At 52.2% G+C, this 24,787-nt stretch overlaps 1 protein-coding gene across 5 annotated transcripts in view; it reads left to right on the top strand.

Moving 5' to 3' along the window:
* Nucleotides 1-24,787, top strand: part of PPFIA4 (PTPRF interacting protein alpha 4) — a 49,272-nt gene that overhangs the window by 12,928 nt on the left and 11,557 nt on the right. For 3 of the 5 annotated variants that reach the window (XR_005215121.1, XR_005215120.1, XM_037825017.1), the window contains exons 3-25: nt 2,108-2,209; nt 2,613-2,777; nt 3,096-3,170; nt 3,414-3,503; nt 4,109-4,300; nt 4,604-4,750; nt 5,046-5,180; nt 6,940-7,023; nt 7,300-7,431; nt 7,770-7,832; nt 8,539-8,630; nt 10,590-10,698; nt 12,349-12,557; nt 13,940-14,180; nt 14,667-14,702; nt 14,926-15,059; nt 15,363-15,529; nt 17,549-17,642; nt 18,129-18,210; nt 19,294-19,494; nt 20,218-20,280; nt 20,867-20,893; nt 22,682-22,857. Coding sequence is in view for 2 of the 5 variants with exons in the window: in XM_037825017.1 (XP_037680945.1) it covers nt 2,108-2,209; nt 2,613-2,777; nt 3,096-3,170; nt 3,414-3,503; nt 4,109-4,300; nt 4,604-4,750; nt 5,046-5,180; nt 6,940-7,023; nt 7,300-7,431; nt 7,770-7,832; nt 8,539-8,630; nt 10,590-10,698; nt 12,349-12,557; nt 13,940-14,180; nt 14,667-14,702; nt 14,926-15,059; nt 15,363-15,529; nt 17,549-17,642; nt 18,129-18,210; nt 19,294-19,494; nt 20,218-20,280; nt 20,867-20,893; nt 22,682-22,857 (2,816 nt within the window). In the remaining 3 variants the exon portion in view is untranslated. The remainder of the gene's footprint in view (nt 1-2,107; nt 2,210-2,612; nt 2,778-3,095; nt 3,171-3,413; nt 3,504-4,108; nt 4,301-4,603; nt 4,751-5,045; nt 5,181-6,939; nt 7,024-7,299; nt 7,432-7,769; nt 7,833-8,538; nt 8,631-10,589; nt 10,699-12,348; nt 12,558-13,939; nt 14,181-14,666; nt 14,703-14,925; nt 15,060-15,362; nt 15,530-17,548; nt 17,643-18,128; nt 18,211-19,293; nt 19,495-20,217; nt 20,281-20,866; nt 20,894-22,681; nt 22,858-24,787) is intronic. The other 2 variants (XR_005215122.1, XM_037825018.1) reach the window with 1 other exon arrangement.

Genomic DNA, 24,787 nt, shown 5'->3' with positions numbered 1-24,787 from the left:
AGTGCACAGACTAGAAAGGAGATGAACAAGAACCCAGGGGACTAGAAGAAAATGTGGAGGAAGATAAGAGAGGCCCCAAAGGGTTGCCAAACACAAGGCCAGTGCTAAAAATAGCTGCCTTTGATGTTAAGTGCTTTCTATACACTGGCTCCTTTAATCCTCACAGCAATTCTTGAGCTAGGACCATTATCTCTGTTTTACAGATTAGAGAACTGAGGTTCAGAAGGTTAAGTCACTGGCCCAAGGTCGCACAGCTCAGGAGGGGTGGGCAGAGCTGAAATTCGATCCCGGGCCTGCAGTCGCCTGCCCTTGCTGGAAGCTTCGCGAGGGCGGGGCTCATGGCCTTCACAGGACGGGGAACAGCAGGCGCTCACAAATGTTTGAATGATGGACTCCCAAGCCAGTGCTCCCAGCCACTGGGAAGGTCCCAAGGAGACCGTTGCCTTTGAGATGGGCTTAGTGATTTCATCAGGTGCTGCCCAAGAGTCAGGCCTCCCTGGGGGGAGGGAGCCCCTTGAAGGAAGGTGTGCTGCTAGGCAGGCCTGCTGGTGGTTGGGGACAGCAAGTGACCCTGGCTGCCTGCATGGTTGTAGGGTGTATGGAAAGGAACCCTGAAGTTTGAAAAGACAGGATAAGAAGTTTGTCTTTAATTTCGTACTTCTGTTGCAAGTCTGTTTGGGAGATTATTCTGGCAGCAGTGCGTCAGGTGGGTTAGCGTGGATGGAGGTGGGGGGCGTCCCGGGGTGGGGAGACTAGGCCGGCCACTGAGCCCGAGGCCGGGCAGGAGAGAGCACTGGTCATGGCGGTGTCATGGCGTGGGACTGCGGGTGTGCTGTCGAGCCCTGTCTGGGTACAAGCGTGTGTATGTGTGTGTGTGTGTGTGTAAGCCGATGGGCAAAGTGGCATTGGGCCCAGGCCTCGGCTTCCCGGGTGTGGGTGCTTGACCACCTTCGGCCATGACCTTGGTAGAAAGGCAGTCATCAAGAACAGGGTCCGAGGTCAGTGGCTTCTCAGGCTCCGGCATCCCTCGGGCCCCTTGTTCCCTTCCCAGAACCCTTCTAGCCCTCTTTTGCCTGACTTGGAGCCATAAGAAGGGACTGCTTTGGGAATTCTTCCTGGAGTCATGAATCCTTGGTATATGAGGGCGGGTATACCGTATACCAAGGACGGACCGTAGCCTCTGTTCTGTCACTGTCAGTCCTCAGTGTCCATGGTGTTTGGGCCACTCATCTGAAAACCTTTTAGAATGAGATGATGTTTAATTACATAAATAGGTTATGATAGGCTTGGAACGGGGGGCTGGCCTCTCAGCCCCGTATGCTTGCCCTGATGGAGGAGAGTGGGCTGGTCGGGTCTCTGAGGGTGTCTGGGCCTGACAGTGTGGGCTGGGTCCCCCTTGAAGGGCTGCTTTGTGGGAGGGTATCGAGGAGAGCCAGGGCAGGTGCCTTGGCCTCAGGTGCCGCATGCAGCCCCTGCCCGATGGAGCCATGTGGCTGATTGGGGAAGTCTGCACACTCTCTTGCTCCCATGTAGATGGGCCCCTCAACCCATGACTGACTAACGCTTACTTCACTGGTGACCAGCAGCTTGCAAACACTGTGAAGCTGGTGGAAGAGAGTGTCCTGGGTCACTCACCCAGAGGTTATCTTCCCAGCCCTCCTCTCTTCTCTCTATAATAACCATTGATTTCTGTTTGGACCTTACTATGCCAAACCAGAAGCAGAACTTCCCTCCATCAGCATCTAAAGGGAAATTTATTGAATTGCTGGGGAAACTGCAATATAAATTGGGAGGAGGGTTTAATCAGGTCACATCGGGAGCTGCCAGGGGCTACAGAGCAGACTCTATGACTTTCTCACTCTTGTGTCCAACCCCGTTCCGGTTCCCTCATATCCTTGTTAGGAACAGAGGACCAGGTGATGTGGGCCCTCTGGGGAAGCACGTGCTGGCCCAGGCTTCCTGCCCTGTAGAATGGGTGGGTAGGGATTGCTCTGGGGGCAGGTGGTGGGAGCACGGGATGGGGAGAGGACCCCACCCCTGACTTAGGCATACACATCACTCCTCAGGGGTGAATCCCCAAGCACTAAGAGGCTTTGGGGATTTTCAGGAATTTGCCACCCTAACCCGGGAGCTGAGCATGTGTCGGGAGCAGCTTCTGGAGCGGGAGGAAGAAATATCAGAGCTGAAAGCAGAACGGAACAACACCAGGGTAAGTGGAGATGCCATGTGGGGTGTATGTGTGTGTGGGGCTGTGTGTGTGTGTGTGTGTGATGTGAACGTCTTGACCAAGGGCACAGGCACGGCTAGGGCCAGGCGTGGTCCCAGCCCCATCCTCACCCCTTGCTGCCTTACCTCCAGGGGCATATTCAAGTTATTTAACCACTAGTGCTAGGCTTTTCACCTGTAGTTGCTGGGTGGTGGGAAGATCAATATCCGGTGTCCTGGAGGAGAGGCCAGGGCAGCTGGGTTGGGGTGGGCATTCAATTGGAGCAGTGGCTATTTGCCAACTAGTATGGAAGTATTTTACCATTTTCACAATGGCGTGGCTGGGTGATCCGCGGGCCCTGTGCACAGCCCCTGGGCGCATGCTCACAGCCCTCCCTCCCTGCCAGCTGCTTCTGGAACATCTGGAGTGCCTGGTGTCCCGGCACGAGCGGTCGCTGCGGATGACTGTGGTGAAGCGTCAGGCCCAGTCCCCGTCGGGGGTCTCCAGCGAGGTGGAGGTGCTGAAGGCCCTCAAGTCGCTGTTTGAGCACCACAAGGCCCTGGATGAGAAGGTAGCCCAGGCTACCAGCCTGGCCCAGGCCCGGCCCACCCCCCACCCAGCCAGGCTTCCCTGCAGCCTCCGTGTGTCCCTTCTCGGAGACTTCCACAACCTGTGTTTAGGGAAAACTGCCTTCTAGCTTTGCAACTGTCTCCCACCTCCCAATGGCCTCATTTCAAGGTCCTCCTGTGAGGTTCTCTCCCAGAAATTTGCCTCTTGGCATGTGCTTCTCTTTGCCTCAGGCCCAATGTGGTAGACCAAGCCCAGGCCCCTCCAGCCCAAGCCCAGCGGGGTCCCCCTTTCTTCCTCTCTCTCCCCTTATCTTGGACAGGTGCGAGAGCGGCTCCGAGCAGCACTGGAGCGAGTAACCACCTTGGAGGAGCAGCTGGCAGGTGCCCATCAGCAGGTGAGCTGCCTTTTCCACTTTGCATCTGTAGGCTGCTGTGCCTGAGAGCCATGCTGGCTTACTCCTTAGCCACACTCTGTCCCTCCTCCAATTTCTCCCTAAGTCTATCTTGGCTGGAGGCTGCTAGCCAAGGCTAGGTTGGGTACCTCTGTCTGGATGCACGTAAAGGGTCTCAGAAGGGTCTGGAACATATAGGAGTTTCTCTTCACTTTGATCCATTGCCTTGGGGAATGTGTTCTACAGGTGTCTGCCCTGCAGCAGGGGGCAGGGGTTCGGGATGGAGTGGCAGAGGAGGAGGGGGCTGTGGAGCTGGGACCGAAACGCCTGTGGAAGGTAGGTCAGGGAGCAGCTATGTAGCAAGGGGCCTGTACTCCCCAAGATAGGAGGAGGTGGGGGGCCCTGCCCTGCCTTAGTTCAGTAGAGTAACTGATTGAATTAAATTTGGGACCTTCTCCAATATTCCCACTTCTCTTTCCTTCTCTTCTCCACCCCATCTTCAAAAAAACCTATAAATTTTTTATTTTTGTGCCCAACACACTGCTAGGCACATAACAATGCTTGTCAACTTGAGTTGAACAGTGGGTACCATTTACCTTGTGTGTCAGCTTTAGGCAAGATTCCTGCTCTCTTCATTCCCCTTAATCATGCCTCTTTCTGGGTTACAAAAGACTGAGATTGCAGAGACTATTGTTTCTCAAGAGATAGACGGGAGAGCAAGAGTGTGTGGCCACTGCCTGGAGTGAGCTGGGGGGATAAGCATGGGGGCAAAAGCAAGGAAGGTGAACCTGGAGGTGTGCTCTGCTATAGAGCAAAGCTGTGACCTGCCCTGGGAGTGCTGTGTCTCCCCCATCTCGCTGGGGTGGGGTAGGGAAGGGAGTTGTGTAGGGGAGTGGGATGCCCTGTTCTGGTGGATGACGAGTGGCTCACTGTCCCTGGAGGAGGATGCAGGCCGGGTTGAGGAGCTGCAGGAGCTCCTGGAGAAGCAGAACTTTGAGTTGAGCCAGGCACGGGAGCGACTGGTCAGCCTGACAGCAACTGTGACCGAACTTGAGGAGGACCTGGGCACGGCCCGCCGGGACCTCATCAAGTCAGAGGAGCTGAGTGGCAAGCATCAGCGGGACCTCCGGGAGGTGAGTGAGGGTCCGGCTCTCAGTGACCTCATTTTGCTGGGTGCAGAGTGTTTGGTACTCAGGAGGACAACTGCTTGGATGCTCTGGGTGTGGTGGGAAGGCAAGGCAGGGAATGGGGAATGCAAGAGTGTACACTTGGCAGGGCCCAATGTAGTGGTGGTGGGAGGGATGGCACAAGGTCAGAAGCAGACAGGAGGATATGGAGAGGATACAGCCAGCCAAGTGGTGGTGGGGAGGTGCAGACAGAATAGGGGCAAGCAAAGGCTGGTGACTTTCCCTTTCATCCCCACCTCTCCCACCCAGGCTGTGGCCCAGAAGGAGGACATGGAGGAGCGAATCACCACCCTGGAGAAGCGCTACCTGGCTGCTCAGCGTGAGGCCACATCCATCCATGACCTCAACGACAAACTGGAGAATGAGCTGGCCAACAAGGAGTCTCTACACCGCCAGGTGACTCCTCCAGATGGGTTGGGGGTGTGCATTGTATTTGACTCTGCAGGCCTCGATGATTGTGCCATAACCTTCCCTGGTGACCCAGGAGCTCCTGGGGTCCTGCGAGTCACCTTAGGAAAGGGGAAGCAACATCCTGGGTGAGTCAGGCATCTCAGGCAGCCAAGAACCAAGGTTGTCCCTTGCTGTTCCTGATCTGTCACCTGCTCTCTGCAGGCTGAGGCTGGGGCAAGGTGGCGGTGGAGGCGGCTTTAATGCTTCTTCCTGAACCACTTCCTCGCCCCCACTTTCCCAGTGTGAGGAAAAGGCCCGACACCTACAGGAACTGCTGGAGGTGGCAGAGCAGAAGCTGCAGCAGACGATGCGCAAGGCAGAGACGCTGCCGGAGGTGGAGGCTGAGCTGGCCCAGAGAATTGCAGCCCTCACCAAGGCAAGTGGGCCAGGGGCTTGGTGACCTGCCCATGTCCCTTGCTTCCTGGGCCCTTGTGGAATCAGGCAGTGAGCAGAGAGGGTAGAAGCCATGTTGGGCTGAGAGACAGGAAACCACTTCCTACTGCAAGTTGCCAGGAAACACACTACCTTGTGTCCATTACAAAGAGTAATCCCTCCCTCATCACCCCACAGGACTGTGATGAAAACATAAGAAGGGGAATGAGAGTACTTTGAGAAGAAGAGGCTATGCTGGTGCAGAGTATTTCTATTATCATTTATATCATTGCGCTTAGAATTCTTTTCGTTTAGGTCTGGAGTGGAAAGATTAGGGCTTTCATCTCTGGACAGATGAAATCTGAGAGGAGAGAGGATCAAAGTCTTTACTTCCCTGAAGAGGGTGGGGGTGGGAGTTTAGGCTGAACAGGTTCTTCTTTATCAAATCGCAGCATATCCAGGTACCACCCCTGGGTGCTTGAAGGCTGCAGCTTTAGAATGAATAAAAAGGAGTATACTTTTACCTAATGGGTAGTTAACTTTATGGAGGTATTTAGGCTGAAAACGTGAAAGGCTCTGGTAAATGCATGGACATGGACATGAGGTGGGTTAATCAAGAGGATTTAAGAGTGCTCGCAGCAGATTGGAGGCTTTCAGGAGGGCTTCACGTGGATCACTGTAGCTACCCCCCCCAACCTGGGGGTAGAAGGAAGCCAGTATTTAGTCCGCACCAGGCCCTTGGGCCTCTGCAGGAGAGGGGCTGGCCAGAGTGGCAGCTTGGGTGCTTTGGGGGTAGAATCTGCCACCTGGCCATTTCTCAGGAGACCCATGACCAAGTATGACCTTGAAACATTCACCCCTCCCTCATTGAGCCTCAGTGTCCTTATCACTATGAGGATGGTCTCCAAGTGCTTTCCAGCCTCTAGGAATGAAGGACTGGGTTTAAATTACAACAGAGGATGTTATGTGTGGGATGCTGAGAAGTCAGCTTTGATGTTTCCCAAAAACTGACAAGAAGGGATGGGCTGATGATTAATATGTTCAAGTGAGTCATAGCAGGAGGGTTTTAAGGAAGCATTCCTGATTGTAAGATGTGTGCTATCCTGGAATAGCTCATCAGAAGAGACAATGGAGATGCATGAAAGAAAAGGAACAGCATTCTCCCTGGGCTACTTTAATAACCATGTAGCCATGGATAACATTAGCTGATGCATATTGCGTTCTCAGTTCTTTTCAAGTATTATCCCATTTAGTCCTTGCAGTGATCCAATGGGCATAGGTGCTCTTACTATTCGCATTTTATAGTTGAGGAAATGAAGGCACATTGAGGTTCAGTCACTTGCCTAAGGTCACCCAGCTGATGAGAGGAAGCCAGGATTTGAACCTAAGCAGTCTGGCTTCAGTCCACGCTCTTAAGTGCAGTTTCATCTATCTAGAGGCACAGAGGAAATTTATGGTAGTTCCTGTTTTCAAGTGGAGTTTTTTCTGGAATGGGGGGCGATGGTTATGGTCTCTTGAGCACCAGCTCTGCCATGTTTTAAGGCTAACCCTGAGCTGGAAGGGGGTGGGGGGAAACCTAGCAGTGCGGGGTGGGGTGGGAAGGAAGGCAATGGTGATGGCAGTTCTGATAGGTGGGGGCTGGGCTTCGTTGGTGCTTGAGGTTCTGATCCCCAAGACCAGTGGGCACCAAGGTGCATGGGATTCGAGCCTGAACATGAGGCACAGAGAGACTGACAGGCTCTGCTGACCCTCACTGCACCCAGGCTGAGGAACGGCATGGCAGCATTGAGGAGCACCTGCGGCAGCTGGAGGGGCAGCTGGAGGAGAAGAACCAGGAGCTGGCAAGGGTGAGGGCACCCCCAGGGCGCGCTCCCAGCATGGTCTGTGGCAGGGCCACGGAGGAATGGTGGTAGCTGGAGAAGGGGGATGGGTCTGCTGTAGTAACGGGGTGGGGCCTGGCGGGGGACAGAGCCAGAGAGGGGAGGGAGTAGGCCAGCAGGTCGGGGAGGAGGTGGTAGGGAGGCTGTTGACAGGGGCTTCATGGGGAGGGGAAGGGGATAGGTGAATGGGGTCGAAACCCTGAGGGAGTGGGTGGCCTAGTGCAAGGCCGGCTGGCTGTGCAGGTGCGCCAACGGGAGAAGATGAACGAGGACCACAACAAGCGGCTGTCGGACACCGTGGACCGGCTGCTTAGCGAGTCAAACGAGCGCCTGCAGCTCCACCTCAAGGAGCGCATGGCAGCCCTGGAGGAGAAGGTGCCCAGGGTGGTTGGCTAGGGGCGGGGCTTCTTGGGGGCGGGCCCGGGGAGGGGCGGGGCCAGGCGAGGTGTGGGTGGGGCCTGGCCGGCCTGGAGGGGAGGGGCTGGGATGGGAGCTGTGAGCAGGGCGCGGCTCACACCTTGACTGCGGAGAGCCCGAGCGAGCCTGGAGGAGGGAGGAGCGAGCCTGGAGAGGGGGGGAGAGAGACCGGGCCGTGGCGGGGAGGGCCAGGAGAGGTGGGGGTGGGAGAGCCGGGAGAGGAAGGTCCCAACCTGAGCCCGAGTCGGGGAAGCCGGTGGGGACGGGGTCCTTGACTCCCAGCTGTTCTCCCCCAGAACACGTTGATCCAGGAGTTGGAGAGCTCCCAGCGGCAGATTGAGGAGCAGCACCACCACAAGGTACCCCGCCGCCGGCCAACCCCGCCCAGGCTGGGAGGGTCGGGATTGCCGTGAGGAGAGAAAATGCCTGCTTTTCATTCAGCTGCTCTGATACTTGGCACTGTGTTGGCCGCTGTCTTAGCCCGTGTACAGACATTATTTCATTAATCTTCACTGTAGCCCTCCACAGTAGATATGGCACGACCCACATGTAAAGAAGAAACTGACGCATAAGCATAGGTCATAGGGTGGCGTTGGTGAGCAGCAGCGAGTCAGGGTCCCAGTGAGCGGTTCAATAGAAGGATTTGGGGGTCTGGAAGCATGGGTGGTTCTTGAAGGATTAGCCACTGTCTCTGCCTCAGCAATGACCATGAGGTCTGGAGAGGGCACGATGGGTCCCTCTGCTACCAAGCTCATTTCCTCGCCTATGGTTGGTGGCAAGAGGTCAGCAGGCTATTACAGTAGAGTCCCTAGACTCTGGACTGACTCCTCTCTTGGCCCGACACTCTGCCTGCCCTCCGCCGACCCTTCTGCTCACTGTCGAGTTGGACCTCTTTCTCTTTGGTGTCATCTGTGGGTCTGGCTTGGGGCCCCTGGCTTTGGACTTTGCAGTGCATTCTTCTGCTCCTCTCCAACTCTGCTGTCCTCTCTGTCCCTCTCTGACTCCCACTCTCCCCTTTCTGCCCCTCCCTGGCCCCCACCCCCATCTCGGGTCTGCCTGGCACAGGGCCGCCTGTCTGAAGAGATTGAGAAGCTGCGCCAAGAGGTGGACCAGCTGAAGGGTCGAGGGGGGCCGTTTGTGGATGGCATCCACTCCAGGTACTGGAGCACGGGAGGCTGGGCATGCTGGGATGGGGTCCTGGATGGACCCTGAGGAAGGAGACTTCCCCCCACTAAAAGACTGCCCAGGACCTCAGGGTCCTCCTCCTATCCCGGGTGGGACATTGAGGCTCAGAGAACTTGGTCAGAGTCACCCAGCACACTTGGGCAGTTTAGAAGAGAACCCCTGTCCTCTGAGGAGTATGGAAAGGCAAGTAAAACAGATGATGCTCCTTCCCCAGGGCCATGGGACAGAGGCCATGCTTCCTGTTTCCTTGACAAGATGCATGCTTTTGGAGAGGGGCCTGCTGCATTACATGCTCACCCATGGCTCTCAGGACCTGCTGATGGGAGTGCTGCACACTCTAGTTCTTTTAAGACACTGTCTTTAGGGCTCTGAAGGATGACTGTTCAGGTATCAGGCAGTGGGTAGAGAGACAGCAGGAGAGCTTGAAATGAGGCAGCAAGAACTTCCTTACCATTGAAAGTTGAGATGCTACATTACTAACAAGTTTGTGGCATCCCTTTTCCTGAAACCTCTTTAAGAGATGGTGAATGGAGCTTCCTCCCTAAGGCTTGAATTAGCCCCACAATTTAGGGAACTTCTCAGTTTTTCTCTCTATTTGGTGAAGTAATTGACAGTGATCTCAGGCTTCAAGGCTGACCTCAGTTCTCTGCCCAGAGCAAGGATGGAGGAGACTGAAGTGGATGATGCCACTCAAGGTCCATGGCTCTTGGCTATCTTCTCTCTAAACCAAAATCTCTTAGATCAGAGTCCCTGCAGTTCCCTCCAGTCGTTTGCTTGTTATATCAGGGAAATAGGGACCAGCTTCCATTAAGAGAGGTTAAAGGGAATGTATTTGTCTATGTGTGTGTGTGTTTGTGGTGTAGTCCTCAAATTAGGGAAAGGGACATTGAACTTGAAGAAGAGAAGCTTAAGGGTATCTGGGGTAGTAGAGAATTAAGTACCATCTTCACATTCATTGAAAATTATTGTGCAGGGATATGGAGAGAAGCAAGGAACTGAGACAGAAAGCAGTAGTTGAGATCACTCCTACTTCTTCCCCTCTATAGATTGTTCAGAAGGAACCAAGCCCCCAATTTAATAAGACATGGCACAGAGTACATGAAGCCATTTGCTACTGCTTGCTTTCTTTAATGGCCAGGAATTCCTGTCCTTGAACTTTGGAGCCATCTTGGAGTTGGGACTAAGTTGCTGGGGAGAAAAGGGAGATAAGCAGGAACCCCCGCCTCCCTCCAGCTACCTTGTATAGTCTTGTAGGCTCACCCTGTCCCTTAGCTCTGGAGTCCCTCAAGGGTCCCCAGGTGGAAAGGGATTGGGAAGAAGTGGTCAATAGGGCAGATATTCTAAAGGGACATTCCTGGGATTCTCAGACCTCAGGGTTGGCATAGACCTTTGGTTTCTTTAGTCCATGTCTCTGATTCAGTGGCAGGGTCTTCTGAAGTTTCCTGGTAAGATGATGGGGAGAAAGGCATAAGAAAAGTTGCTGGGGAGAAGACAGAGACCGTTAATGCTAAAAGGACCTTCGGAGATCATCCCTTCCAACCTCTCAGTCCTGGGAGCTCCCTCGCACCATTCTTGTCTGACGGCCAAAGAGCCTCGCTTGAATACCTCTTTAGTGGGGAGCTTGCTTTTTTCCAAAGCTGCCAGTTGCATCATAAGTCATTTCTTGCTATTTAGAAGGTCTTCGTTATGTTAAATAGAAAGATTTCTCCCTAGAACTTTCTCCCCCTGGGTTATTCTGACTCCTGGAACAAGAGAGAATAAGTCTAATCTCTTGCTTTCATTGCAGCCTTTCACACATTTTGATAGCTCTACCTCCTGCTAAGACTTCTCTTCTCCAAGCTGAAGGTCCCTTAGCTCTTTGGGCCCAGTAGATGTGATCTGGGGCTCTCAGTCCTCAGGGTCATCTTTTCCCTCCCCTTCCACCCATCAAGGTCCCATGTGGGCAGTGCAGCAGACGTGCGGTTCTCCCTGAGCACAACCACTCATGCGCCCCCAGTTCTGCATCGCCGTCACTCGGCACTGCGGGAAGAGTCTGCCAAGGTGAGGAGTTGGAGGGTGAGTGGGATGGGGATGGGGTTGTCTCCCTGGGGACTTTGGGGTCAGTTCGGCTGCGTGCCTGTCTCCAGTTACACAGACGGCTGGCGTGCGGTGCAAATCTTCCCCTTGCCCTCCCCCATGGCGACAACAGCTGCAGCCCTGGGGTTGGGGCCATCGTCAGCTGCAACAGCTGTGCCACCCCCCACCCCAGCCTCCTGGTGGGCAAAAGGGAAGGGGCTGGCGGGTGGCCAGCCAGTCCTGGTGGCCCCACAGAAGCGTGTGTGCGTGTGCCTGAGTGTGCAGGCGTGTGCTTCTGGTGGTCAGGGAGAGGGATGCAGGAGAAGATGGTATTGGCAGGCTTTCTGGAACAAAAGCTGTGGTTCATGGGGGAGGTGAGGGAGGGATGACAGGTTAACTGGGCCCTTGGGATGGCACCTGGAGTTTTCTCAGAGGCAGCTGAGAGTTCATGCTGTCTGAGTCTGCCTGAGGAGATTAAGGGGAACCCGGGAAGACAAGGGGTAGGAAAAGGTTGCCTTCTGGCTTTCAGGGAAGTGTGATTCCTGCCTAGTCCCCTAATTGTTAATCCTCTTCTGTTCTGAGCTGAGACCTTCTACATGCTCTGGGGCACTGTAAGGTGTAGATAAAGAAGGAGCTCCCAGTCTGATGGGGGAAGATTGATCTCTGCCCTAAGGAAGCACCTAGTCTGATGGTGGAGTCACAGTCTGAAGACAACTCTCTTTCTCTCTCCCCTCACCCTTTGCTCTTTCTGTTTATAAGGACCCAGCAGTGCTCAGGAGCTCAGAACACAGGCTGCAGGAGCTAGAAAAGAGCCCCCAAGGGGTATTTGGGGGTTAGGGTCATAGGGGAATGGATGTTAGAGCACCTCTCTGTCCTTGGCCCCCCTTCTCCCTCTTTTCCTGGCTCTTCCAACTCTCCCAGTCTGGTATGTTCCCTTTCCTTTCCTGGGCCTTTGTTCACCTAAGAGATTTGTGGATGATTTCTGAGAAGCTGCCACCTCTGATGGTTGACCATAGTGTCCTACGATGTGCTGAAACTTGGAGAGACACAAGACAGTTGGACTTGGCCTTTTCTTGTTCACTCTATCTAATCACCCTTTTTGGGTTTGTATTCATAGAAATTGATCATCTTTATATAGTACTTAACAACGTGCCAGACCCTGTGCTAAGTGCTTTATGCAAATTTCCTCACCTAATCCTCAAAACTATCTATAAGGCAGGTACTATTATTATCCCCATTTTACAATGAAGAAACTGAGGCACAGAGAGGTTAAACAACTTTCCCATGGTTGCACAGCTAGTATTTGATGAAACCAAGAGTCAAACCAAGACAGTCTTTCTCTGGAATTTGTTCTTAAATGCTATGCTATCTCACTTCTTGATTAGAGCACTATTTCTTAGACTTTAATGGGCAAACAAATCACCTGGGGTCTTGTTAAAATGCAGATTCAAAATCAGCAGGGACTAGAATTTCCAGCAGGCTCCCAGGAGAGGCCAGTGCTGCTGGGTCCTAGAACCACATGCTGAGTAGCTCAGAGTTAAGGATTCTTTCAGAGGGAGGTGGTAGAAGTGGGGAGGGTCCTTGGCTATCTTGGGGTGTCTTTTTATTACCCCTTTGCCCTCCCTTCTTGTTTAGGACTGGGAACCATCTCCACTGCCTGGGGTACTGGCTCCCACGGCCACCCCTGCCTTTGACAGTGACCCTGAGATCTCCGATGTGGATGAGGACGAACCAGGGGGCCTGGTGGGCTCCATGGAGGTTGTCTCTCCTAGCGGCCACTCAGATGCACAGACCCTGGCCATGATGTTGCAGGAGCAGCTGGATGCCATCAATGAGGAGATCAGGTCAGAGCAGGGATGGGGGCCCGGGAGGTGCTTGGAAGGACAGGGGGCCCTTTGTACTTGGGCACTGCAGGAAAATTCCACCTGTGTTTGCCTCTTACAGCTGCCCCCTTAGGGGGCCACAGAATAGGCACCCTGGGTGTGGTCCAGGCAAGGCTCTGACCCAGTGACAGAGAAAGAGGGGCAGGCACCCCAGATCAACTTCTCAGGCTTCGTCTCCCCTCCCGGAGCCGGTGATGTGGCTGGGTTTGGGAGAACAGAAGCTTCATCGTATTCATTGAGAGTGGAGCTCCCACTTACTGAGACCAGCCAGGGTGGGAGCTTTGAAATGTTGTGGTCAGCCTTGCCATGCCCCTGGGGAAGCAGCATTACCTCCATTTTACAGACAAGGGAACAGAAACTCAGCAAGGCTGAGTGACTTGCCCAGGACTGCACACCTAGTAAGGGGCGAACACGGCCCACTCTGCCAGGCTTCCCAAACCCCAGGAGGCATCAGACAGAAGCCAGTGCCAGGGAAAGTTGTCAGAAACGTCCTTTTTACCCTGCCTTTTTGAGAGTTCGTTAATGTGAATGACAACGAGCAACCGAAAATCAGAGCTTAGAGGTCATCTGGTTCAGTGGTTCCCAGACTTTTGGATTTTTGCAGAACAGTAAGAAAATAAAAGACGAATAGAAAAACAGAAGGGTACTAACATAAGGGCTGCCAACTTAATGCAATGTAAAAGATAGATGTCACTTACTGTCATGGTCATTCTGTAAAAGAAAGGACATTTTAACATCCCCAAAGTAGGAAAGTCATATTCTCAGAACAAAGACAAGTCTTCCATAAAGGAGGATTGGCCTCTTCCAGTCAGCAGTGTGTGTGTGTGTGTCTGTGTGTGTGTATAAACACCCCAGCGCTCCCCATTTCTGAGTGCCTCCCCCACCCCCACATTATCATTATTTTTCTCATTTTTCATTGGAAAACTCTGTTAGGGATCAGCATCAGTTAAAGTCCCTGTTAAAGGTACTGACCACTCCTGACCTTGTATATATTTGGAAATTGAGGCCCAGAGAGCAAAGTGCCTGACTCATCCCTATAGTTAGTGGGAGGTCAAGAATGCTGACTTCCAGGATGGTGTGTGTTCCCCTCATTAAACTGCTTCCTTTCCCAGCAGCTGCTTTCATTGAGTCAGGGAGGCAGGAACCAAGAGAGTGAGGAATAAGTTCCTAAGCTAGAGTGGGACAGAAACCACCCTACTGGCCACTCCCCGTCTATCCCTGCAAAGCCAGAAACAATGGGGCGCCCCTGGGCCTCGCCTTCTGTGGGTGGTCGTAGGGTGGGATTGCCTCCTGCCAGTCCTCGCTGGGGCTAATGGTGAGATCCAGTGTTGCCCGCCTCCTAGGATGATCCAGGAAGAGAAGGAGTCCACCGAGCTCCGCGCTGAGGAGATCGAGACACGAGTGACCAGTGGCAGCATGGAGGCTCTAAACCTGACGCAGCTGCGCAAACGTGGTTCCATCCCTACCTCTCTGACTGCCCTGTCCCTGGCAAGCGCGTCCCCCCCACTCAGCGGCCGCTCCACACCTAAGCTTACCTCCCGCAGCGCTGCCCAGGACCTGGACCGAATGGGGGTCATGACCCTGGTGAGAGTCTTGGGGCATTTGACCGGGCACGCCTGTCGTCCTTGGCTCTGCTTGGGAGTCTGGCTGAGGGGCGTTTACAGGGCCTGCTCTCTCTTAATTGGTCCTGGCATCTTCTTCCCATGGTGTGTGCAGATCCTGGGATGTCAGGCTACCAACATGTACTTCCGGGTTTGGAAAGGGCCTGTGTAGCATCTTCCTTGCCCACTGCCTTGGATAAGTGCAGGATAATTAAGAAACTCACCCCCTGCCCACACCTCCTCCTCTCCTCCAGAGGTAGCCCTGACTTATCTTTCCAGGTCAGCTTTTTGGGGCTGTGATATTCACTCCAGGCTTGTGTGAAGCCCTGAGGGCGCCCACGGGGCCAGGGAGAGCCTGGGGAGGGCACTGAGTCCTATCTCTCATTCTAAAGCCACTGGGCTCCCCCTTGGGTTGACTTTAAAGCATCCAGAAGGTGAGTGCAAGCTCACCCTTCACTCTCTCTTCCAGCCCAGTGACTTAAGAAAGCATAGGAGGAAGCTGCTGGTGAGTGCTGCCTGATGACCCAGCTACTAGCGGGTGAATTGTCCCCAGGCCCTGTCCTTTTGGCCTCTACCCCCTGGGCCCTTGAGTCTGAGTCTGAACTCAGAGAGGCCCCCCAGGGAGGCCTCCCCAGTGCATTTCTCCCTGCTCTTCTGCCTCGTCTGGGCTGGGTAGGCAGGCCCCAGATCTTTCCCTCTATCCCCTGACGGCTCCACTGTCTGTTCAGTCGCCAGTGTCTCGGGAAGAGAACCGAGAGGATAAAGCCACCATAAAATGTGAGACTTCTCCTCCTTCCTCACCCAGGACGCTGCGACTAGAGAAGCTTGGCCACCCAGCCCTGAGCCAGGAAGAAGGCAAGAGGTAAGTGGAGCAGGCCCCACCTCTACTCTTTTCATTCCCAAGGTCATCTCATCCCTCCCCCTGCCTCTGAATGGACTGCATCTCACCTGTCCCAGGCACATGAATGTCTGCCTTCTCTTTGGAACACCACCTGGAAGGACATTCTCATGTCTCTCTTGGCACCTGCTCTGATCATCCCTCTTTACCCCCACCCCAACTCTGATACTTAATGTAAGTTCTTCCTGAGATCTAACTTCCATCTTTTCTGCTGTAATTTAAGTATGTTTCTTCTCCTTCCACCCCCTCCTGGCTATCATCTTTTAGTTCCTTGGAGGATCAGGGCAGCAACCCCAGCAGCAGCAACAGCAGCCAGGACTCCTTACACAAGGGTGCCAAGCGCAAGGGCATCAAGTCATCCATCGGCCGACTGTTCGGGAAGAAGGAGAAGGGCAGGCTGATCCAGCTGAGCCGGGATGGAGCCACGGGCCATGGTCTCTGTTCCCTTCCTAGTGAAGGGGTGGGGATGGGGAAGACAGAAGCAGGGGGTCTATTCGGATCAGGCCTTCTCTGCCTGCCTCCACGCATGGAGATTTCAGGCCCAGAGAAACTGGAGTTTTCTGTTAGTTATTTCACTACGGGGCTGGGCTGCCTTATCAGGTGGTAAGCTCCTTCCGCTAGAAATGCAAAGCAATGGCTGGATGGCCACTTATTTTGCATGCTGTAGATGGGATTCTTGTTTTGAGTGCAGGAACAGAACTCTGAGGATTTTCTGATGTTACTGTTCTCTGGATATATGGGAAGTAAACCAGCAAAACCAGGCAAGAGAAATTTCTTGCTTCTTTCTTTAGAAGAGTCAGTTCTTGATTGGAACTTATTTCCAGTATACCTGGCCTCCAGGACTCAACATTATAATTCCTAATTATGGCTTTGTAGACATCAAATTCGAGTCACTGCCTGGGCAAGGGGAGCACTGTTGCCACCTCTGTGATAATAGAAAGTTCTGGTACATGGTTGGCACGTGATGGGTACATAATAAACGTTAGCTTCCCCCCCCCCCCGCTCCCTTGTTCCCTCTTTCCTTTCTCTCCCCTTCCTTTCCTCCTTTTCTTTCCCTCATCTCTTCAATCATTTATTCAACAAACATTTATTAACTACTATATTCAAGGCATATTAGGTGTTGGAGTGATAGTCCATCCTTTCAAGGAGTTAAGTGGCTAATGAAATGGAAAATAAGTAAAGCGACGATTCCCCAACACTGTAATGATTGAGATATGCCCAGTATGCTTCTGGAACTCAGAAGAGCCGGGCATTTAACTCAGCCATGGAGCAAAGGGGTAGCAGGAGTGGTCTTCTCTGCCAGGCAACACCTGAGCTGACGCTAGAAGGATAAATAGGAGCTTGCCAAGAAGAAGGGGCAGGTTATAAGAAGGGGAGAGGCTTTGGTGTGAGAGCCTGGTGCACAGTTGAGTACTATCAGGGTGGGGAAGAAGTGGGATGGGGGAATGGGTTTGGATGGCTATGCCCAGATCAGCTCTTAGGGCCTTGTAAAGTCTGCTGAAGATGTTTAGAAATGGCCCTGAGGCAGCAGGAGCATTGGCCAGTTTCATGCAGGAGAGGGATGTGATCAGCTGGAAGAAAAGATTCTTTGAATCCAAATGCTTAATTGTACTTTACTGCATCTGAGGAAGGAGTGAACCACAACACTGCTAGCTGAGCGAGGAGGAAAGGCAGCCGGGGAATGACGGGGGTCTGCTCATCCCAGCCTGCAGAGGGTCTGGGGAATTGTGGAGCCGGCCACAGACCAGGGAAGCTCAAAAGGTCTGATCAGGGGAAGAGGCATTTTGAGTAAAGGATTTTCTCTCAGATTGGTTTCTGGATTACTCACACCCACTGCCTTTTGTAGACTGTGAAGGGTGAGTGGCAGTTCTTATACAGAAATGAATTCTAAGATGCTGCCCCTTGTCATGAATTGTGTAAGGTTCTGGCATCAATTTAAGGAGATTCTTAATGGATGAGGGCAGAGCTGTGCGTGTCCCCTTTGCAGTTCTGTACAGTGTGCACCCAGAGAAAGAGGCAGAGAGCTGCATCTCTTAGCTTGCCCCATTTCCCCACCCATGATCCGAGTCAGGTCAATCCTCTCTGAGTCTTATAGCCCGCATGTGTCTGGCTCTCTGCATTTCCTTTGCACCTTGGCTTGGAGGAAGGACAGGTTCTGTCCAGGATTCTGCTGCATTAGGGAGGCAAAATTGCAGCTCTTCTCACCTAGAAAACACCTCTAGGGCTGAGGCTTCCAGGGGAAGCTCTCTGGGCTGGGGATGACCCACTTAATGTCATCTGGGGCTGACTGGATGCAGGAACATCGAGTGAAGATTCCAGGGAGAGTGGGCGGTCCCATCAGGGCCCTGGCATGGGCCCAGGTGCACTTGTGGGTTGTCATATCCTCCTGCTTCTGCTCCCCCTCCCTGGTTCAGCAGAGGCTCTGACTGATGCACCCATCTCTTCCCTTCCAGTTACGCTAATAGACTCTGAGCTCAATCTGCAGGAGCCCTTGGTGCCTGCCAAGCTGGGGACCCAGACAGAGAAGGACCGGCGGCTGAAGAAGAAGTAAGAGCCACAGGCCAGGGTCTGCCAGGATGGGACCCAGCCTCCCACCCACTTTCCTTCTTCTGGGCTGCCCTGGGCACTAAGCTCAGGGAGCCTATGCCCAGTTGGGCCCTTTATGAACTGGGTTGGCCTGGTCCATGTGGGCACAGCAGGGGCTGGGAAGTGGTTCTTAGGATGACCCTAGAGAGAAGGAGGACAGGAGAGTGACTGGGCCCTGTGGGTCTCTGGCAAAGTGGACTAAAATGGCTTAAGTCAGTTATGTGTCAGGCCATATGCAAACATATACAGACATACTCTGGGGAATGGAGAGGTGTTTCTGTCTCATTTTGTGGTGTAACACTGCTTCAGGCATAGAGCAGAGGTGGTAGTCCCAGGGCTGGGGAGCAGGGGTACTGTGAGTCCAATTCTTGGCATGGCCCAGCAGTCCTCGGGAGTAAGCATGGTTGGGAGACAGGAAGGACTAGTCAGTGTTTTTCCTCCTGCAAGACACCAGCTGCTTGAAGATGCCCGCAGGAAAGGAATGCCCTTTGCTCAGTGGGATGGGCCTACTGTGGTCTCCTGGCTAGAGGTAAGCCCGGGCAAAGGGAATCTACCCAGGAGCATCATGGGGAGGTTGTATGGGGTGGGATGGGGACTCTTGAGGCAGAGGGTAATGTAGCATCTTTTCCAGCATGTTTCACCCCTGCCAAGTACACATGTGCCATGTCTAGCATTTAACCCCCTGTTCGGTTTGCTAATGCTGCCCTTTTGCAAAACACTAGAAATGGATTGACTTTTATAAAGGGGGTTTATTTGGTTACAAAGTTACAGTCTTAAGGCCATAAAGTGTCCAAGCTAAGGCATCAACAAAGGGTACCTTCACTGGAGAAAGGCCATCGGCATCCAGAAAACCTCTGTTAGCTGGGAAGGCACGCGGCTGATGTCCTCTTGCTCCCAGGTTGTGTTTCAAAATGGCGTTCTCCAAAGTGTTGCTCTTGGGTGTTTTGTCCTCTCTTAGCTGCAGCTGCTCTTAAAAATGTCACTCTCAGTTGCTCTGAGCTCCTTCTTGTCTGTGAACTCTTTATATGGCTCCAGTGATTTAATTCAGATCCACCCTGAATGGGTGGGGCAACAACTTCATGGAAATTATCCAATCAAAGGTCTTGCCCACAGTTGATTGAGTCACGTCTCCATGGAAACACACAATCAATAGGTTCCAACCTAATCAACACTAATATGTCTGCCCCCACAAGATTGCATTAAGGAATGTGGCTTTTTCTGGGGGACATAACATATACAAACAGCACACCCCCTCTCCCCATATGAGTTACTTTGGTGGACAGAATTGATGCTACTTACTGGTGCCTCATGGGTAGCTTAGTGTCGATGAATGGTACTGATTATCACTGAGGCATTAGACTTTCACAGGCAGTTTGACTTCATAGAGGCTGTCCCCCAGGAGATTCTCACCCACCTTCCCAGGCCTCAGATTTTTCATTGGTAAAATGGGAAAGAGGGGGATTTGATGATGGTCATCTCTTCATTTCTAAGTTGCCATGTTCTGCACTTGCTCTACTGAGACCATTGCCCCTTAGTATTTCTAAGCTCTTGGCAGTGGGGCCCAGATCTTGGGGAAGGGGCTGAATCCCCCACCTGTGCCTTGCATCTGCAGCTCTGGGTGGGGATGCCTGCCTGGTACGTGGCAGCCTGCCGGGCCAACGTCAAGAGTGGTGCCATCATGTCTGCCCTGTCGGATACCGAGATCCAGCGGGAGATCGGCATCAGCAATGCCCTGCACCGGCTCAAGCTCCGGCTGGCCATCCAGGAGATGGTGTCGCTGACCAGCCCCTCAGCCCCACCTACCTCCAGGACTGTGAGTGGCCTCTTCCTCATCCAGGACATTTTCAGAGGCCCTGGAATAGTGTTTGCATAGCCTCCCTTTGGTTTTTGGGAAGATGGTAGTATTGAGCCCAACCCACTCCCCCCTGTCCCACAAAGGGCTCTGCCTGGTCTCCAGGAGGAGATGACATGGATTCTAGGAGGATCCCACCAGGTCTGCTTCCCTGCTTCCCACATACCACCCAGGGGCTCCATTTTCCCGTCCCTGCCCTGCCAATAATTCCAGGTCTTTGGGCAGAGTTTCCAGGATGGGACTTCTGGGATTCTGTTGTGTTGCCAGATTGTGGGAAGCAGAGGGAGTAAGGCACTTGTGGATTCTGCCCTGGTCCTCAAACTCTCCATGAGAATGCAGACTACTCCGTGGGCCCCTGGGGCAAAATATTTCATTGTTGTCCTTTTCTGTGCTTCGGATCAGCCTCTACTCCAGAGCAGCACCATTCATTCATATTCATTTGGGGAACATTTACTGAGCACCTTCTGTGTGCCAGGTACTGTGCTAAGAAATGTGGACACAGTGATAAAAAATGTTGTCTCTGGTATCAAGTAGCTCAGAGCTTGACAGTGTGCAGCACTCTTGGCTGGGCCTCTGGGAGGATTCAGAGGAAGGGAACTTTGTCCTTGTTCTTGGGGCTCCCATCCTGAAGGGGATCCTGGGGATACACACCCATGACCAGCTAGATTTCCTCTCTGCCTACAGTCTTCTGGGAACGTCTGGGTCACTCATGAAGAGATGGAAACTCTAGCAACATCCACTAAGACAGTGAGTCTGACCTTTGGCCCTGGGGCTTGGGACTGGGGTTGGGGCTGATGATTCCGTCAAGGATGAGAGGAAGGTTGTGGGAAGGTGAGGGCAGTGATTGGGTTCTGTTCTCAGGGTTGAGGGTTGATAGGGGAAAGAGGTAAGATTGCGAACAGTTTTTTTTGTGTGTGTTGGGGGTGTCTATTCCAGGGGGTCACAAGCTCATCCTAGGTCACTGGTGCCCTGCAGTGAAGAGGAGGCCTTGGGAGGGCTTTGCTCTGGCTGCTGTGGTCCTGAAGCCACACAGTCTCTGCCTTTGTGCTCGAGTCCTTGGTGGAGGAACAGAGAGGGTGGGGAGAGCCTGGCTTCCTGCCCGGCTCCCAGCCAAGCTGGGAGGTGTATAAGTGTGTCTTTGCTTCTCTCACCACGAGCACGGGTACATTCATCTGGCTTCTGTTCTCTCTTAACTGTCCCAATACGCTTTCCCTGGCCACCCACCCAGCTACTGGGACATCTTCTCCCTCTTCTTGATGGGGCCTGGGGTGAAGGCTGCCAGGTTTCTTGACTTTGCCTGTTTCCCCTGACACGCTGCACTCGTTCCTGCTAGGACAGTGAGGAGGGCAGCTGGGCTCAGGTAAGACCCCCTCTCTTCTCCAGAGCCAACTCTCAAGGGTTCGGACAATACTCTCCCAATAGGTCCTCACCCTCGCATGACCCTCTGAGTCCCAGTGAGTCCCTCTTCACACAGGGTCTCTCTTCCTGCTGAAGTTCCTCCTCATTCCCCCTTAGTTACTTGTTCTGGTTTCTCAGGACTGCAGATGAGCAACCTGGAGGGCTGTGCCCCAGCACGCCCGGCTCTTCCCCTCGATTTGATTCTCCTCCCAGGGATGATGAGGATTAGATTGCTATGAATCCTCATCCTCTCCCTGCACCTCTCAGGGGCACCCTGGTGAACTGAGCAGCAACCCTTCATTCATTCATTTGAGCATCAACTAGGTATTAGGCCTTTCCAGGCTCTCTGGATATAGAAGTGAAGAAACAAAGCCTGCACAGAGCTTTTATCCTAGTGGAGAGACAGACAGTAAAAAGACAAATAAATGGACAGCCTTTCAAGTAGTGATAAATGCCATGAAGAAAATTAAAGCACGGAGCAGCACTGTTCAAACTTACAGGAAAAACCTCATCAACAGAGACTGCATAAATCAATGATCATAGATTAACACAGTGAAAAGCTCTTCGGCAGTGGAAATGGATGAACCTGAGAAATGTAATGTTGATTAAGAAATAGAAGTCCCACAAGATTCAAAGAATTTGATTCTAAAACTCAGATATAAGCAAAATTAATATGTTGTTCAAAGAAATAGACATCAGTGATTGTGAAAACTGTAAACAAGCTTTAAAAGGCAAGGGAATGATAAACAGAAAACTCAGGGCAGTGGTTATCTCTAGAGGGGCAGCGAGAAAAGAAAGGGATGGGAGAAGACCACAAGGCAGATGCATAACTGGATAATGTTCCAATTCTTAACTTGGATGGCTGGTCCATAGATGTCAATGTCATTTTTATGCTTAAAAACTAACATGCTACATATATATTTTTTATCTCTTTATAGATAGTCTCTATTTTGTGAGGCATCATCTCATACTTTATTTCCTTAGACATGGTTCTCTTTAGTTCTTTGAACAGATTCACAGTAGCTTCTTTGGAGTTACATATATTTTTATATGTACCACCTAACTTCATTTTAAAAGATAATAATAAAAGAAAAAAATTCAATCTAAAATATTAACGTCAGATAAGGAAAGGGAGCGGTGGAGGTTGCTGGTAATACCAAAGCTTTCTGAAGATGGAGTGGTCAGGGAGGACCCTGCCAAGCAGAGACCAAGGCCTCTCAGACGCAGGGAGAGGGGGTGTGGGTGGGGAAAGCAAAAGACAAAGGACCTGGAGCAGATGGCCAGGCTTGGAGAACTGATTTATTTTTTTGTCTTTAGCCAACACTTCACTCCCTTGTGGACTGTGGGAGGCCAGCCCCTCCCAGAGCCAGGCCAGCTTCCCTCTGCCACGCTGCCTGCCCTCCCTGCTTAGCAGGCATAACTGCTGCAGAATGCCACAAATGCATTCCAGAGTTGACAAGAAGGATTTCATGTTATCTGCTGCCCGGATAGTTGCTTCTGTTCATTAGTGTAGCTAATTGAAATGCGAGTGGAATGTCATCATTTTGAGATCTGAAAAAGTTCCATTTAAAATCTCCACCCCCCCACCACTACCAGCCCCTTAATGAAAATAAACTGGCATTTTGTTGAACTGCCCTTCCTCCCTTATGGATGGAGGGTGGATTAATGTTTCTCCCAACAAGATACGCCAGCTGCAACCTGTGGGCACTGCCTTCTACCCCCAACAGCCCTCCTCATCTTGTTTCCCCAGACCCTGGCCTATGGGGACATGAACCACGAATGGATTGGGAACAAGTGGCTGCCCAGCCTGGGGCTCCCCCAGTACCGCAGCTACTTCATGGAGTGCCTGGTGGATGCCCGCATGCTGGATCACCTCACCAAGAAGGACCTGCGTGTCCACCTGAAGATGGTAGACAGCTTCCATCGGTGAGCAAGGCTGGGGCCCAGGGCCAGCGCCCCCACCAGGGTGGATTGTCTCCCCCAGGGCCGGGAGTGTATTTCTGAGAATAGAGGTGCTTCTGGGTGGCAGCAGCTCCCCGTGTGGGAAGGTCTCCTTTGCCAAATCCTTGTCTCATCCTACAATTTGAGGATTTATTTAATCCCCTCATCTCTAACCCTTAAGATACAAGGAGTCGTTCTTTTTTAGCTTCACCTTTGTGATTTACTTTCTAGGTCTGGATTTCATTACTAGTCTTTGGGCTTGCTGAATACTCTATGTTTACCCCAAAAGACTCAAACTGAGCTTGGAGTTTAATTTAGGCATCTGATTCCTTCCAAGTTGAAGGGAAAGATCTTTCTGAGCTCTTACCCTGCCAACATCCCAGATCTGAGCCTCTCAGTTTTCAGCCCCACATCCTTTTGTACAGGATGCCATCCAGTTCTCTCCTTACTTTCTTTGCTGAGAAGATCTGCTGTTTAAAGAGCCTGCAACAGAGGTCCCCAACTGGCCCCCATGTGCAGAATGTGTTTTGTTTGGCCCACATAGTATTCTAAAAGTGATGAATTCAGTTGCCAGTAAATACTAGGAGATTTTGCACAGAATTCTGGATTTCTGGCCTCTCCTGAAAAGTTGAAAACTCTCTCAACACATTCTAGCATGGAAATAACCAGCTGGATAGTGGCAGCCCTCTTCAGACAGGTTGGTGTTCCCCAGGTCCTCCTAGCCCCCTCCAGCCTGCTTCATGTACTCACATTACCTGTTTGGCCCCAGTAGGCTCTGAGTTGGAAAGCAAGCTGAGGTGGTCATGGTTCCAGGAGTTGACAGCTTTTAGAAAGTCATTCTCCCTAAGCATCCTAATGTTCCCGACGTCTAGCTTCAAATTGCACAGGTTGCTATTTGAGCCAAGTCTTTTGCCTTGAGTGAATAATGGAACAAGAGGGTGTGTGGCTTTTCAAGGTTCTCTTGGGGTTCTGTGGCTGTTCCTTGGTCTCTCCAACTTATAAGCCATAGAAAGTTAATTCTGGAAGGGGATCTGGTTAGCCTCCCATTATATGGATGAGGAATAGGCACAGGAAGCAGTAGCAGCCCAAGGTCACACAGGAATGAGAGCAGAGTGCAAGTGGAAGCCAAGGCTCCTGACTCTGAGAACAGTGCCCCTGCCACCTCACTGCAGAGCCTCCTGTCCTGGAACTCCCAGCCTCTCCCACCCCAGGTCGACAGCTGACTTGTGAAGGAAGCCCAGGTCTTCCCCCTACCCACCCTGCCTTACCACTGGGGCTGAAAGGGAATCTTTTGTCTCTGCTTGGAGGCTGCCAGGCCCAGCTGCATCTGTCACCTCCTCAGTACTTGGCAGGGCTGGTAAGGGAAGGGCAGTTCCTTCTTAGATCCAGGACGTGCCTGAGTTTCTAGAGGACCTGTCAGCCAGGCCCTACTGAGCATTATGGAAATCCTCCCCACGTCCCTTCTGCCCAGTCCCCCGAGGGAATCCTAGCTTTCACATGCATGTGGGACCCAGATTCAGCAATCAAAATCCACTTGAATCTTGAGTGCTTCAGAGTCTCTAAAGCATTTTCACTTTCCTTACCTCAACTAGGTATATATCTGCTTTTACTGTACTTAACATATCATAAGCATTTTCTTATGTGTTCAAAAAGAATTTTAAAACAATTTTTTTTGACAAGAAAGGGATTTTTAAAAATTCTCACTTTACAACTGGGTAAACAAGTCCAATGGAGGTTAATTGAGTTCTGCCAGGTAACTCAGCCAGGTGATTAGAGATTGGGACTAAAACCCTTATCTCTTAACATCCAACTCAGAGGTCTTTTCCTTAGAGATATTGTGCCATTGAGCAGGATTCCTTGAGGAGCTTCTGTTTTGTTAGGAGGGGACAAGCACACACAATAATCAGAAATACCA

Source organism: Choloepus didactylus, chromosome 2, assembly GCF_015220235.1.
Source record: "Choloepus didactylus isolate mChoDid1 chromosome 2, mChoDid1.pri, whole genome shotgun sequence".
NCBI classification, from domain to species: domain Eukaryota; kingdom Metazoa; phylum Chordata; class Mammalia; order Pilosa; family Megalonychidae; genus Choloepus; species Choloepus didactylus.
Note: the sequence above shows the minus strand (reverse complement) of the source record. Positions and strands in the feature narration are given on the sequence as shown.